We start from the raw sequence: 17,297 nt of genomic DNA on the forward strand, positions 1-17,297 counted from the left end.
TATAATTAATTAAAATTAATAAAGTGTACCTAAAATTGCTTTTATGGTATAATTAAACTAGTGGTGGTGTCATTCATTTGCCAAAACATATAGGCTTTCTGCAAAGTAAAGTGTAGGAGAAATGTCTGAAGCACTGATGAACCATCTCATAGTTTACTATATTTGAATAGAAAAACATTCTCAGACCAAGGGAATTCTATGGTAATTCTGCTAGTAAATGCTCAGTTGATTAATTCCTCAGTTGATGGGAGCCTCTAGAAGCCAGAGAATATACACTTCAGTTTTCATTGTCATGCTGTCAGCTGATAATTGGGTTCCAAAACTGTATGTTAACATTTTTCTACCAGATCTGACCTTTTTTATTATTTTTTAGTTCCCATCATTGTATATTTATTTGTTTTATTTCATTTTTTTCAACTTTATTTAATTTATACTTCCTTTTTTCAGCTTTATTTCAGTTAACATGCATCATGTATCTGTTTCTCAAGCCAGGAACTAAGAAATTGTCAATGACTCTTGCTTACTTCTCAGTAACTCTTGTCCTATAGATTCTAACTCCTTAGTATGTTTCAGAACAGATTCTTATTTTTTATTCTTATCAGCACTGATTAAATCATCATGTCACATGGATTCTAGAATGGCCACAAAACTATTTTTTTTCTGTTCAACTTAAATTCATTCTCTGCACTGCAGCTAGAATGATATTTCTTTAATATAAATATAAATCTCAAATTTATATTTATATTTATATTAATTTAATATAAATCTCAATTTGTCACTACTTAAAAGTCTTCAGTCTTGTTTACCTGGGTATATCCAATATCCCAGAATATTGTTTTTTATATATTGGTGTTTTATTTGTCAAAATTTCGAGAGGATTTTTTTTGTGTTTGATTAGCAGAATCAATCCCAACTCTTTCTAACATTGATTTGATATCTAGACTAGTGTTGAATCATGATGTCAAGAGAGTATCTGAAGAGATTTATTTTTCTCAGTTTCTAGGAAGAACAGGGCAAGCACCCAAGTTGATCTAGAATGGCTTGTGTGAAGGGAGGGGCATGGGTGGCTCTGGTTTTTATTGTGGATAGGGGTGGACCAGGTTGAGGGTTCCCACTTGCACAATGGGGTTGCATGAGTTGAATTTTCCTGCTGTTGTCAAGGGAGGAAAACTATCCGACATGAATTTTTTAAAATTTTATTTTTATTTTTTAGTTGTAGTAGATACAATATCTTTATTTCATTTTTATGTGGTGGTGAGGATCAAACCCAGTGCCTCATTCATGCTAGTCGAGTACTACACCACTGAGCCACAACCCCAGCCCCCAACATGAATTTTTACTATTAAATAAAACTAATAAAATCACTTTGATTGTATTACAGAAGAATGTAAACACATTATCTGACATAAGGGAAGATAATACCAATCTTTGGTTTATTACTTTTCAGATATTTAAATGTATCTTTTGTCATTAAAGATGTAGTCACATTGTGTGTATGTAAATCTCCTTCTTCTCTGTTGTTTTCATTTTATAGAACATCTTCCATATATAATGATTTATTGATAAGCACTTGGTACTGATGTTTTTCCCTCTCTCCCTAAAATTCTGTGTTTTGCTTCCTTTTCTGCTAGGTTTTCTTGTTAACTTCTCAAAGTTGTATCATAATTATTTTTTCACTTTTACATTCATTAAAACAAGCTCATTCCTATTCTTTAAGGTTATTTTTTAAAAACAAAAAATTATAAAGTGAACAGTACAGAAACCCATGTACCAAAACAAATTGTATAGTTTAGTTAGATTTGAAAATTAGACCCCTTTTTTGCAGTGGTCAGAGTGCTGCTTTTGCTGGCTATGTGACTTAGCCATCCCTACTCTGAGACAGAGTTTATTGCTTTTGATTCTTTGTCCTGGCCTTAGTTATCAGTTCTGGCCTGGAACACCCAATACCATCTTTTTCCATACATACTCAAACATACATTCACAAATAGTCAAATGTATATAGAGGATTTTAAAATTTTATGTGTGTGTAAAATTACACATGTCATAATGCTTGTTGCAGAAATTAAAAAAACAAAACCACAAGTACTCTAACAAAAAAAAAAGAAGAAAACCTTATAATTTTAAAATAGAGTTAATGTATATTTTGGTTCCTTCCAATTTTTTGAATGGATATCATGCCATGTTTTCATAAATGAATAAGTTTGTATATGCTGATTTATATGCTTAAATTTTTTTTTCAATTAATATCTAGTGTCTTCAGTTGAAGAAATGTTTTCCTTTAAGGATGATTATTCAGTTCTTTTGGCTTTCAAACAAGAGACATTGAAACAAAACTATTTGTCTCAGTAGAGTTGGTAGTAAAGTTTCAAAAGTACATACAAGAGGAAGTGAGGGGAAAGGGAAAAATAATACAAGGGGGAGAAATGAATGACAGTAGAGGGGGTAGAGAGAGAAGAGGGGAGGGGAGGGGGGGGATAGTAGAGGATAGGAAAGGCAGCAGAACACAACAGACACTAGTATGGCAATATGTAAATCAGTGGATGTGTAACTGATGTAATTCTGCAATCTGTATATGGGGTAAAAATGGGAGTTCATAACCCACTTGAATCAAAGTGTGAAATATGATATATCAAGAAATTTGTAATGTTTTGAACAACCAACAATAAAAAATTTTAAAAAAAAGTTTCAAATAGAACCCTGTAGGACTGCTTCTGCTTATACCATTTTTTGTGTAGTCTGATCTTATCATAGAAAACAACAGATTGAATTAAACTAGTGAGGCGGTGGGTGCTGATGGTAGTCAGCAAAAGGTGGGTTTGGTATAAAAAAGGAAATGAGGATATTAATCTCATTAATGGCTTATTGCATTATTTTTCATAAGTCTCTAATCGTTAGAAATAATAAAACCAACCTCCCATACCAAATGTAAATGTGAATGGGGGAGATTCTTTGCTAATTCTATCATTCATGTAATTAAGGAACTTGTTAAAAGTATGGACACAGGAGTTAGACTTCTGTGTACCAGTCCTATTTTGGCTAGGTGTTTAAGGCTCCTGTGTATTAGTTTGATCACAGATAATATAGGAATTACATTAATCACCAGTTCATTGGGTTATTTTGAAGATTACATAAAGGAATTAATATTTATAAAGTGCTAGAACAATATCTGGCACATGAGTAGCACTGTTAAGTTTTGTATAATGACAATTAAAATCCATTGGGAAGAATTATAGGAAGGAGGAAGACTAGGGAATGATGTTACAAATTGTTTAATGAAATAAACCAGCTTGTGTTTTTCAGCTTTCTCTTATTGTAACAAAATACCTGTGATAATCAACTTATAAGGAGAAAAGACTTATTTTGGCTTACAGTTTTGTAGTTTCCAGTCCATGATTGTTCGGCCTTTTAGGTCAGGCTTTTAACAAGATAGCACATGTGGTGCAAATGCATGCCAGAGCAAAACTGCCCATCTCATATTCAGGAAAGTAGAGAGAGAAAGAAGAAGGGGTCAGGGTCCTACTATCCTCTTCAAAAGGCATAACCTTAGGAACCTAGGATCTCCTACTAGGCTCAGCCTTTTAAAGGTTCCAGCACCTCTTAAACAGCATCCCCTGGGAACCAAGCCTTTAACACATGGGATTTTGGGGGCCATTCAAAATCCAAATTGTAGCATCATTGAATTTGGGCTTTTAAAACCTTTAAAAATTTATTTATTTATTCATTCATTCACTCATTCATGCATTCATTCATTCATTTTTTTCATTCATATATTTACTGAGTAGTACTGGGGATTGAACCTTGGGGTACTCTACCAATGAGCTACATCCCCATCTCTCTTTTTTTCTTTTTTAAAAAAAATTTTAATTAACTTTTTTTATTTATATGTGATAACAGAATGCATTATAATTCTTATTACACATATAGAGCACAACTTTTTATATCTCTGGTTGTATACAAAGTGTATTCACACCAATTCGTGTCTTCATACATGTACTTTGGATAATAATGTCCATCACATTCCACCATCATTTCTAACCCCATGCCCCCTCCCTTCTCCTTCTACCCCCTGCCCTATCTAGAGTTCGTCTATTCCTCCCATGCTCCCTCTCCCTACCCCATTATGAATCAGCCTCCTTATATCAGAGAAAACATTTGGCATTTGGTTTTTTGGGATTGGCTAACTTCACTTAGCATTATCTTTTCTAACTCCATCCATTTACCTGCAAATGCCATGGTTTTATTCTTTTTTATTGCTGAGTAATTTTCCATTTTGTATATATGCCACATTTTTTTAATCCATTCATCTATTGAAGAGCATCTAGGTTGGTTCCACAGTTTAGCTATTGTGAATTGTGCTGCTATAAACATTGATGTGGCTGTGTCCCTATAGTATGCAGTTTTTAAGTCCTTTGGGTATAGTCCGAGGAGAGGGTTAGCTGGGTCAAATGGTGGTTCCATTCCCAGTTTTTCAAGAAATCTCCATACTGCTTTCCATATTGGCTGTACCAATTTGCAGTCCCACCAGCAGTGTATGAGTGTACCTTTTCTCTCCACATCCTTGCCAACACTTATTGTTGTTTGTCTTCATAATAGCTGCCATTCTGACTGGAGTGAGATGAAATCTGAGAATAGTTTTTATTTGCATTTCTCTAATTGCTAGCGATGATGAACATTTTTTTATAAATTTGTTGAGTGATTGTATATCATCTTCTGAGAAGTGTCTATTCTTTTTTATTTTATTTTTGAGACAGGAACTTGCCCAGTTGTTGAGGCTGGTCTTAAATTTATGATTCTCCTGCCTCAGCCTCTCAAGTTGTTGGGATTACAGGCATATACCACTGCATGTGACGACTTTAAATTTTTTAAAAATCTATTTTGTTTTTGCTATGTAAACATTGGTAAATTCATATGATGATATTTTCAAAAATAATAGTGATACACATCCTTTGAACTAAGTTACAGTGTTTTTTACTGCTTTTATTCACAGGATATTCTTAATAATCTTGAATCATGTGACCTTGAGGATGATGATCTTATGCTTGATGTGGATCTGCCTGAGGATGCACCTCTTGACAATGGTAAGTTGAGACAATATTGAGCCTCCAAAGGCATATTATATATACTTGAGGTACTTATCTATAGCTAATTTTATATTTATTGCTTTCAGACTTCTTAACTGGTGGTAGAAGTGCAATAATACAAGAAGAAACCTGAGTATTTTATGTCTTGATTTAGAACCAGTACTCAGTTACTTCTAACCACATTCAGTTGGCCCAAATCAAGTCCCATGGCTAGCCTAACAACACTAGGATTGTTGTTAGAATCTCTGCAGTCACATGACAGAGGACTTTGGATGTATAATTTTGTTAAGAAGAGTGAGGAGCGGAGGACATTATGCACTCTATCTTCAGGATGGAGAATATTGCACCTTCCTGTGCCTCTTTTGTCACTTGGGACACTCCTGCAGTCAGAGTCAAGTTCCAGTACTAATAAAGAAAAATCACAGCCAATACCCAAGAAGAACAGGGAAAGCAGCAGAACTCCCAGGATTATAGTAGCCCCAAAAGGTAATAATGAGAACACATAGGGAAATTCACTTGCAGCACAATGCTGTGTGGAGCTATAAAACAAGATTTCCCACCAAAGCAGTCAGTAGTTGACACAAATCATGCTGCTGTTGAAATCCAAGTTAGTGACCCGAAAGATCAAGTGGAAAAATGTTGTATAACATAAGAAGAAAAACATAAAGTGTTGAAAATCACAGGGGAAACAATAATGAGATTTGATGATCCAAGAATTTACTGTGAATTTTTAAGACTGATTTTTGAGAAGTGAAGGATTTACCTCCTTGGAATACATCACATTATATATAATGCATTTTACTTTGACAGAATTATAGCAACTTCTCTTTGGAAACCGTATATTCTTTCTGAGCTAAAGTAGAAATATGGCTGGAATCAGTATTAGAGTTTGCCTTATCTTTAGTGCACAATACAAATTAACCTCATTGTAGATAAAATGGAAGAAAGGAAATTGAAAATCTTTGAGGTCTTGATTGGGGTCTTACAAGAAATAGGAGGGAACTCCTAGAACTATCTTTACTATGTTATATATTTATTATATTACAGATTACTATAGTTCTTACTTATATTTATTATATTATACATTACTCTATTTACTGGATTATAGATTTTCCCTAGGAGAAGATAAGTACTGGCTCTTTTATGCTAAAGAAACACTAAAGAAAGCTGAACATGAATCTAAAATATGCAGTTTCTGGAGGCACCAAAGATAAAATAGTATTTAGGTTTAATACTATAAGAAAATGACTGTGCTCTTTATATGTCTCAGAACCTGAAATAACCATACTCACCCATTAAGCTCTTTGGTTGGGGAGGATAGTAATGTCATCAGGACTGGTAGAAGTTTAAAGGATCTTCTAATGTTTATTTAATTATTGGTTTTAGTTCCTTTTATGTTCTGGTTTTTAAGGTTGTTATGTAAGTTTGGAAAGAGGTTTTGATTGATCATTCTGAACCTTCATGGATTCAGCATCACTAGTTTTGCCAGTATCACTGGTATTTTGGCCATAAGAAGACTGACTAACACCTGATTGAGATCTTCAGTTTGGGTTTGATTTGGATACAGAGTTGCTGTGAACTCATTGTGAAGAGACATACTTTTTAGAGTTTTCAAGGAGGAAGACATGAAAAGAGTTTTATCTGGCAATTGCATTTGTACAAATGTCTTTCACTTTTAAGGTAACACTTGTGTTAGAGGAAAAAAGTGTTTATTGGTCAGAGATTTCTTGGACACTTACAGGCTGGGATATGGGTATCATCGACACCTGAGTGTTGGTGACCCTAAAGGGGAGACCATGTAACGCCAGGAGGGTTTAACGTTGATAATATAGTTTTCATATCAATAAAACATTTGCAAGTTTGTATTTTAACATTTAGAGAAATTTATCTTTGAATTTAAGAGTAAAACAGGAAATTGAACACTTGATTTCCCCCTCAAACCTTTTTTATTAATCACCAGTTAATTTTTTCTCCATCAGTTTGTTAACTGATGCAAGGCAGTTGTTTTTCCAGTGCCTTTGGAAAACAAAGTATATTAAGAGACTTCAATCTCCAGTGTTTATTTAACTGGTGTGGAGGCATCTTGTTGTTTTATGTGAAGGATATTATTTTATTCTGAGCCTTATTCTGTTGTTGTTTCTGCCTGCACCCCCGCCACCAAGACTCCAAACTGTTCTAGCATTGTTGTCTGATGATGAAGCTGTTTATTTCTTCTTTCATGGAAAGTCAGGAAAGATGGATCACATTCTTTAGAATCTTCTCCTGAAGGCTATATGAAAGTACTAGTTTGTTCCTGGTGTCTGCAGTGGAGTTTAGTACCCTTTTTTTCTTATAGGAGTGAATCAACTGAGTATGTGTTTATAGGACTTTATCGACAGCCTTTGCTTTTCTAAACCCTCTAGTTTCTCATGCAACAGTCATTGGTTCTTACATCATTTTCACGCTCTTTACTGTGCTTTTCCTTTCCTAATTAATTGTGTCTAGGGTTTCTTTTTGTGAACTCGTTTGGTATAGAGTTATGGAGTCAGGAGCACTAAATTATCAGTTCCTAAAACAAATTTCTCCCAATCTTGTTTAGACTTTAGAGTATGTGACCCTGGATCCTTAGTTCAGAATAAGACCAGGTCTTAAAATCAACCTTTTGTGGTTTTTCCTATTCTGAAGAAAGTTTATCTTTAAGAGAAACTGAACTTTTTGATCAGGCCAAAGGTCAGAGGGAGAGATGTCTTAGAGGAAAGTCAGGAAGGATAGAATGAGGGAAGAGTAATAATAAAAGAAAGGAGCTTAGGTTTGTGTTGTGATTTGGAAGGACCTTAATGAGACTTTATTTTAATTTTTTTTAATGTTTTCCTTTTTACCTTAGCTAAAGACTATTTTAAGGAACAATTTTAGAATTGAATTTTGTTTGGAAGACCATTGGGTGTTTGAGATTTGCTCCTTTCTTATTCTAAGGTATTTTCTAAATGAATACTTGTGTTATGTCAGAAGCATAGTTATGTGCTTAACTGCACATATTTCATGTTAAATGCTGTAAGGCTGTATTCTTGCTAAACTTTTTGTTGACTACTTGCAATTATCTTCTGGAAATTTATCTTTACATTTCAGTACTAATTGTATTCAGTAATAATAAAGTTTTAATTTTTTTTTTGTATGTGAGCTGTTCTGCTTTTAAATCAAATTGCAATTGAAAATTTTTTAAAATCAGATTATAAGACCTGTAGATTCTTCTCAAGCTTTGAGATATATAACTTCTTCTGCAGTGTTCTTAGCTAATTATTAATCACAGGTAGAAATTCTTCTATGCCATCCTTTATTTTCTTGGGATATTAAAGTTATAAAAGCAGCAATCTAGGATTCTTTTGGTATCATATTTTGTTCCTTTGTCAAATCAGAAAAAGATAGGTATTATGAGAATTAGACATAGGCATCTTCATACCGTACACCTTTCAGTTAACTATATTAGATCCTCTTTCAAGCTCCGTGGGGTAAAATCCTGATATTATCTCTTTCTCATAGTAAAATCTGCTTTTTTTTTTTTTTTTTTTGAGCTGGAGACTACCTTTCAAAGATTTATATTTATTCTCTAATAGGGTCCCTCAGTTCATAGAACCACATCTGGCCAACAGATGGTTTTGATCAAAATAGTGGCTTAAACATTTTTTAATTGGAATGCCTTTAGATTCACCTTACACTTTCTGTAGTTAACTGCAGGCACCACCTTACCTTCTGGCATTATACATTCAGAGGAATTTATTTTCTTTCTTGGTCTTAATTGTCCTGGTCTTCATTTGTCAGGCTCTGGAAACTGGTTTTAATTTATCTTCATCTTAAAATTTTGTTTGCTTTGCATTTTCTTTTCTATATTATTTCTTTCATTCTGTCAGGTAATGAATCTTTTCTAAGAAACCACCACTAATGTTATTTCACATTACTTTCATGGCCACATTTTAAAGTATATAAGTGTGTAATCCATGGTTGTCTCAGGGCTATAGTCAGGGGACTCCCTGCAGAATTTCTTTTAGAGGTTAAACCACTATGTCATAATTTGAGCATTTGTCCTCTGTAGTTATGCTAAATATTTGTTTCCAGTGCTTATTTGCCATTATGCCCATGATTAGGTTAAAATTTCAGTAAAGGCTCCTAATTTGGAGTTTGTATATGATAACACAGCCGCTAGCAGACACAGATGTATCACATAAATTTTTGCATTGTAATTGCCCACAATATTTAACTCATCTCCTGGCCCATTTGCCTAGTTTGTTTGCTTCTTGTTACTCTGTGTTTACTGTGTTGATACCATTTTAAGACTATATCAGGTGATTCTGATGACAAGATATCTTCTTTGTGGAGTGAGTAGAGTTTTTTTCTGCCTGAACAAAGGAAAAATGTAAATCCAAAACATTTAAAAGTAGATGTGTACTATGCCTCAACTATCTAAAATTGATTACTGAGGATTGAACCCAGAAGCACTTAACCACTGAGCCACATCCCCAGTCCTTTTTTAATATTTTATTTAGAGACAGGATCTCGCTGAGTTGCTTTGGGCCTCGCTGAGTTGCTTTGGGCCTCGCTAAGTTGCTGAGGCTGGCTTTGAATTTGAGATCCTCCTGTCTCAGCTTCCCAAGCCTCTGGGATTACAGGCGTGTGCCACAGTGCCTCGTCTAAAGTAACATCTTAATGTCAGTATGGAACTTAATAGAATCTATGAGTATAACACAAGTGTGAGTTTATAAATGACATTGCTAAATGTAGTTTTAAATCTTAAGATTTAAAAAGAATTCTTTTTCTTCAGCAATCTAATTTTCTACTGATTTTTTTTAACATAATGGTCAACATACCCTTTATTATCTTTATGTTTTCTATAATTGAACTTAAAAAGATACATGCTGATTTATTCTGGTGTCAATAAGTTATTGGAAATAATTTCAAATGTAAGATTATTTTTAAAAATGTCTCTTTAAAATTTAAAAAAACCTATGAAAACATATATTTCCACTTCTCTCCATATTGACTCCTGTAGTGAGGCAAACAGAATGTCGATATCCTGTGCAAAAGCTTATTTAAGTTATTATGCATTTAGAAGAAATGAGTTCTGTATATAAGAGGATTGAACATCTATATTTTATTTTCTCTATATCATCTTTTTTAGAAATGGGAAGTTTGTTTTTATCTGCTATGTTGTAAAAAGATACTTGGTGTATTTCAGATTCAGGTTTTTCATTAAGTAGTCATTTAGACAAGTACTTTTTTTTAAAAAAAATGGGGAATTATGTTGATTTCTAAAGCTTTTTAATCACATGGAATTTTAAACATGGAGAATTGAACTTTCTCATGTAATAGTTCTTAGACTGGAAAAATCCTTCCTGTTCTGTTGCTTGGGTTAGTGTTTAGCAGTATTTTTAGTAACACTCCTAACTCAGTAGCTATGTAAGCACTGAGCGAAGATGGAGTCACAGGGCAGACTGGGCTTGCTTCCCACAGGGAGGGCTGGGAGTTGAGCAGGAAGGAAGGCCTGTTCAGCAGTGCCTTGTGTGCAACTATGTCTGAGTAGGCAGCAGGCAAAACACAATGTCTCCCTTGTACAAAGTAACTCTCTTAGTGAGTGCTCAGATATGTCAGGAAAAAGTGTTTGGGTAAGTGAAGAAGCTTGGGGTGTTTCAAAGAGATTCTTTTCGTGTTTTTGTGGTATTTGGATTTCAGGGAGTGTACTATTTGTTGTTGCAAAGTACTGGCTTTGTTTTCAGTGGCATTTTAGACTTTTTGAACAAGCTCTACCACAGGCAGATTGAAGCATTTTACTTTCTAAAAATGTGAGCTAAATTTAAGAAATAATTTGTTTGTGATGAAAAGTTTGTGCTTCCTGAAACCAGAGGAAATTAATTGTTGCATTTGTTTTTAGGAATGAATTCTCTACTGGGCTTAAAATCTACTTTTTCCTGTGATTTTTTCCTTCTGAAATCAGAACCAATTTGTGATAGTTATGAGCACTACTTATAACCGATTGTTGGTATTTGAAATGTATAATCTTGATTTCAAGAAGGATTTGCTTGCTTTACAAATGGTGTGGCAGTTAATTATTCACTAAGTGACTGAGATGTAAAAGTTTCTAATTCACTTTAGTTTGAATAATATGAAGTTTAGTTTTTACCAAAAGAACTGGTTATTGTTCTTCTGGAAATCTTTATTTTGTGATTAGCTAACATACGTGGCTGGTATTTTTAGAATATTACTTTTGTATTTTCAACAGCCTTAAGTAGCCAACTTTTAAGTGTGTACATGTTTATAGTCTTTGCTTTTGAATTTGTTTAGTGGAGTGTGACAATATGAACCGCTTTGACCGACCAGACAGAAATGTTCGGCAGTCTCAGGAAGGATTTTGGAAAAGACCACCCCAGAGGTGGAGTGGACAGGAACATTACCACCTTAGCCATCCTGACCACTATCATCACCATGGAAAACGTGACTTGAGCAGGTGAGTACTATTATTTTAACCTAGATTTTATTTTCCAACTTCTGTTTAAATAATAATTCTCCTCACCAAACTGATCTTGCGTAATGTTTAAACCAAAAATATTTCTAGTTATGTGTGACACTAATTAAAATTAACAATTATTATTTTGTGACCCCAATATTAACTTTATTATACATATAAATAGTGTATCTGTATCTACTATTTGGAATTTTGTGTTTCTACTATTTGGATTTTTTTTTTTTATAGATCTCATTAGGAGATGATTTAATGTTGACTTGTTAACATTTATAATTCTAAATAATGATGTGTAAAATTAGTGCCAAGTGATTTGTTTTTCATTTATATAATAAGCCCAAATTTAAAATTTTCACAAGTACTTTTAGAAACAAAAGAAAATACTGTATAATGCTAGAAGTATTTTCCTTTTTGAAATGTAGAATAATCTTTAATTTGATCATACCTAATGTTTAACGGGTTTCTGTAGTCATCTAAGACTGGGATCAAAGATTTCCCTGGCACCGATTAGCTTTGCAAGTTTACATCATTTATTTAACCCCTCTCTATTTCAGTTTACCATCTGCAAAATGTACTCAATAATACCTTTTTCTTAGTATTTGAGGATCAAGAATAAAAGTGCCTGGAACAGTGTCTGGTAAAGAGTAGGCACCCAGTGGCCATTGTTATTAAATGTTTCCTTTTTATTGCCTCATCTCATTCTCCAAGGGATTTGAGGTCATTCTGGAACATGTTTATAATACAAATAATAAAATTTGGGTGAAGAAATAATGAAAGGAAACCATAATAGCCTTGTATACTCCCAAAGTAGGAAACAAAACTGTTTCTAAGATTCTTTGTAGCAAAAGCCAAGAACTAAACTTGATCTGTTGCAACATATGTAGTGTGCAGAAGATGAAGGTTATGTTTTTCCTGAATTTATTTGCTCTTATGAAATAAAAACCTTGAGAGAGTTTTCTTAGCATGATTTCTTTGGAGGAGAATATCTTGGAATATGGTGGACAGGGCACAGAGATCTTCCCAAAATAGGAATAAATGATAATTTTCTTAGCTCTGTTTCTTAGTTACATTCTTTAATGCAAGCTACAAAAGATAATAGTCCAATTCAAACAAAGCAATTTTTTTAGTGAATCCTAAAACTATGACGTCATTCAACTAAAAATCCTTTTGTTTGTGTAATTCAATAAAAGGATATAATTGAGAAGATCTGGAGGAATGTCTGGAAAACATTATTCCAGGAATTATTATGGCTGTTCTGTTTCTCACATCTAGGTTTTTGATAAGGAATGGACATAGAGAGTGGGTATTATCAGGGAAGAATGTGGTGTGAAGATGTTTATTGCTAATAATGAAGGTTATGATTCCCTAATCTTTGATAATAAGTTTATAAGAAGGTAAATTTAAGGCCAACTTACATAACTTGATAAGCCCAACTAAAACATGAATCATTGTTTATTTGTTCATCTACTAACAAATATTCATTGAGAATCTATCTTGAATTCCACTGGGATGAATGTGGAGATAGTATGAGATGTAAAAGCTGTGGATTGGCAGTGACTTCATAGAACATTGGGCTGAAGATGGTAAAAAGAATTGGTAAAAATGAGTAGTCTTTACTTCATGTTGCCAAGATGCTCAGAGTCCATAGGAAAGATAGGCACATAGACAGAGTGCAGTGATGTTGGGTGCCTTGATAAGGTGATATATAAAGGACTCCAAGAGCATGCAGCAACTGGTTTTTGTTTTAAGATAACACAGGATAAATGTTATAATTACTGAACTGATTCTAAAAGTATGACTATATAGAGATTACAAAATAGTAGGTTCTACAGGAGCAGGGTACGTATTCCACATGGAAAACATGTGATAGGGTATGGCATTTTCAGAGAGTATCTCTTAAGTTTAGCGTGGCTGGATTGCTTTATTATTTGGAGAAATATGATCTAACTCTAAATAACAAAACTATTGTATTATGCAGTTTAAGATAAAGGACGGGAAAGTTTACCTTAAAGTGAGACTTAATCAGACTGTGAATTACTTAACCAGAAGTGAATTACCTGGAGGTAGTTATCTCTATCCTTGGGAATGATCAAGCTAAGGTTGAGTATAATCATCTGACAGAAAAGTTAAGCAACGTTTTCAAAAAAAAATTATAATTCTTGGATATCAACAGATGTAGAAAGTGTAAGTTCTCTGGTCAAATGAGCATGAGAATGGACAAATTAAAGTTAAGAATTTTTAAATGGTGAACTCCATTGGGCCCATAAGTATAAATATGTAATGTGATTTTGGAAATGATGGCAAAAGATAATATGTAGTCATTCCTCAAAACATATCACAGATTCCTTTTACAGACTATATTTTAATGGATTTACAATTTGTATTTGCACCAGTGATTATTAGAAGAGAGAAATGCACAGCATTCTTAAGGGTTGTGATCTAATTTAGTACAGAGCTTTATATCAGATGGGCTGAGGCACACTGATTTGTTGAATGGTTATAGGCTAACCAGTTTATTGATTTCCCCTCAAGCTTTCTGGGGCTGTGCTGAGTTTTGGATCCCCCAGAGCCATTTGTAAGGATGGGCAATACCAAAAAAAAAAAAAAAAAAAAAAAAAAAATTCTCCCAAATGAACCATACCCAAGCATACTTTAAAACTAATATTTTCACTTAAGAGTTTGGATTTATTAACCCAAGGGATTTTTTAATATTACATGTACAAAATTCCCTCTTGACTTGGAGCACTGCTTTCTTTTCTTCTGTCTTGCAATTCCCATATTTCACATAGTTAATTATAGGATAATGTCTTATCCATAACTCAGAGATATTGGGAAGATTGAGTGTTGAGAACTGTATTCTCTCCTTCTCTTCATAGTACTGCTCTCTTAACCTGGCCTAATCTTCCACTCCCTTTTTTCCTTACAGTTCCCCCTTTTCAACAACTTCAACTCACATCCTAACGAACTTATTCCCTTGACTTCTTTGTCTACATTGTCCTAACTGTAACTGAATTCTAGCTCTTTCTTAAATTACCTTTTCCCTAGTAGTGGATTCTTCTTTTCTAATCAGCCTAGTTTTATATTTTGTTTTTAAGATCTTTATAGTATATATAGTAATTGGGTTTATCGCAACAAACTCATACATGCATGGAATTTGATTTTGGTTCATGATCTCTCCTTTTCTCCCCCTTTTCCCTCCCAACCTCCCTCCTTCCTTTGTTCTCCTTCCTCTACTAGACTTCCTACACTCATCTATTTATTTATACTTAATTGGTTCTTTTTACTTATGTATAAAGATGAAATTCCCTGTGGTATATTTACATATGCACATAACATGATGTTTTAAGAATTCTGCATTGCCTCCCCTTACCAATTTCTTTAGCTCTTGATTTTCTATATTTCTATATTACTGTTCTTCCATTTATTTTTAGTATATCCTGTCATCTCTCTCCCTTTCCTCTAGCTTCTGCATTTGAGAGAAAACATTCTACCTTAATTTTTTGAGTTTGGCTTATTTCTCTTAGCATTGTATTCTCAATTTCCATTCATTTACTGGCAAATCTCATAATTAATTTTTTTATGGATGACTAGAACTCCATTTTGTGTGTGTGTGTGTGTGTGTGTGTATCATAATTTCTTGATCCATTTATCTATTGATGAGCATCTGTTACTATGGTATGATGTTACTATGGTATGATGATATTTAGTCCTTTCTGATAAATACCAAGGAGTGAGTGGAATGGGTCATATGGTGGTTCCATTCCTAGTCTTTTGAGGATCTCCATACTGCTTTTCAGAGTGGGTATACTAGTCTGTAGTCCTAACAGTGGTGTTCAAATGTACCTTTTCCCCCGTAATCTCAGTGACATTATTATTGTTTGTATTCCACATTGTTGTCATTCTGACTGGAGTGAGATGAAATTTTAGGGTAGTTTTTATTAGCATTTCCCTGATTGCTAAAAATGCTAAATATTTTTCAACCTCATTTGTGTTTCTTCTTTTGAGAAGTTTCTGTTTAGTTCTTTTGCTCATTTATTGACTGGGTCAAATGTTTTTTTAGTATAATTTTGAGTTGTATATTCTGGATATTAATCTCCTGTCAGAGGAGTAGCTGGCCAAGATTTCTTGCTATTTCTTTACTGTTTTGAGATAGTCTTTGTCTTCATTCTTCATTGTCACTTCTAAATGAAGTATTCTTAAATGCCTTTTCTTTGAGACTCAGGGCATTTGATTGAATTAATTCTTCTTTACTGGTACCTACCTGTACTTTACAAAAATCATAGCCCCTTGGCTTACTTTCCTCCTTCATTATAAACTTTGCTACAATTCTGAGTAGCTAAAGTGTAATGCAAGTGATTCATTTTTCTCTCTGTCTCTTTAGGTCCTTAGGGTTCTTTATACATAAGGTATGTCAGTAGAGAATGGGTGGTTTGCACAGTTACTATGGCTAGACTCTGTGGTACAATATTGAATAGAAGTGGTGAGAGCCAACAGTTATCTCATTTCTGATATTAAGAGGAAAACACTTCAGTCTTTCACTGTTACGTAAGATATTAGTTGTGGGTTTTTCACACATTATCAGTTAGAGGAATTCCCTTCATTCATAGTTTGTTGAGGGCTTCTATCATCAAAGAGTATTGGATTTTGTCAAATGCTTTTTTTCTCTATTGAGATAATCCCCCCCCCCCCAGTTTCATTCTACTGAATGTGACATACATTGATTTTTTTTCACATGTTGAACCAGCTTTTTCTTGGATAAATCTCAATTGCTCTTGGTATATATTTCTTTTTTACGTTGTCTGGTTCAATATTCTAGTATTTTTGAGGATGTTTTTATATATATTCTTAAGAAATATTAGGTATGTAATAGTATCTCATTGTTTTAATTTGTAAATCTCTAATGATATATTGTCAAATGTTTTTTCCCCCACATTTTATTTGCCATCTGTGTTATCTTCTTTGTGAGATGTCTATTAAGATATTAGCCCACTTTTAAATTGGGTTATTTTTTTTCTCTTGTTGAGTTCCAACTGTTTTTTTGTATATTTTAGATATTAACCCTTTACCAGAAACATGTCTGGTAAGTGTTCTCTCAGTCTGTGGTTTTTCTTATTGTTGCTTTCTGTTGTGTATGTGGTCCTAGGGATTGAGCCTGGGGCAATTTACCACTGAGCTATATCTTCAGTTCTTTTTTTGTTTTAATTTAAATTTAAATTTTTTTAAATTTTGAGATGGGATCTCTCACTAAGTTGTAGCACTTAGCTTCCAACTTGAGATCCTCCTGCCTTAGCCTCATGTTGCTGGGATTAGGTCTGTGCTATTGAGCTGAGTTTCTTCTCTTCATGTTGTTTTTCACAGAGCAAATTTAAAAACAAAATTTTATTAAGTTTAGCATCTATTTTTCTTCTTGGATTGCAGTTTTTGTGTTCTAAAAATTCATTACCAAACCCAAGGTTACCTAGATTTTCTCCCTTTTTGCCTCATAGGTATAGTTGTGCATTTTACTTTTGGGTCTTTGATCCATTTGAGTTAATTTTTGTGGAAGATTTAAGATCTTTTTCTTTTGTGTGTAGATGCGTGGCTGTTCCAGCCTCATGAGTTGAAAATACTGTCTTTTTATCTATTGAATTGCTCTTACTTCTTTTTCAAGGATCAGTTGACTATATTTATGTGGTTTCATTTAAAAGCTCTCTATTATACTCTATTGATTTTTTTTTTTTTTTTTTTTT

At 33.5% G+C, this 17,297-nt stretch overlaps 1 protein-coding gene across 8 annotated transcripts in view; it reads left to right on the top strand.

Moving 5' to 3' along the window:
* The window catches only part of Ccser2 (coiled-coil serine rich protein 2), a 149,460-nt gene that overhangs the window by 63,980 nt on the left and 68,183 nt on the right, over window positions 1–17,297 (top strand). For 7 of the 8 annotated variants that reach the window (XM_048801679.1, XM_048801677.1, XM_048801674.1 and 4 more), the window contains exons 4-5: window positions 4,988–5,078; window positions 11,391–11,553. In XM_048801679.1, the coding sequence (XP_048657636.1) occupies window positions 4,988–5,078; window positions 11,391–11,553 (254 nt within the window). Of the gene's footprint in view, window positions 1–4,987; window positions 5,079–10,498; window positions 10,715–11,390; window positions 11,554–17,297 lie in introns of those variants that run through there. The other variant, XM_015500066.2, reaches the window with a different exon arrangement.

The sequence above is a fragment of the Marmota marmota genome, unplaced genomic scaffold, assembly GCF_001458135.2.
Source record: "Marmota marmota marmota unplaced genomic scaffold, marMar, whole genome shotgun sequence".
In the NCBI taxonomy this organism is placed as follows: Eukaryota; Metazoa; Chordata; class Mammalia; order Rodentia; family Sciuridae; genus Marmota; species Marmota marmota.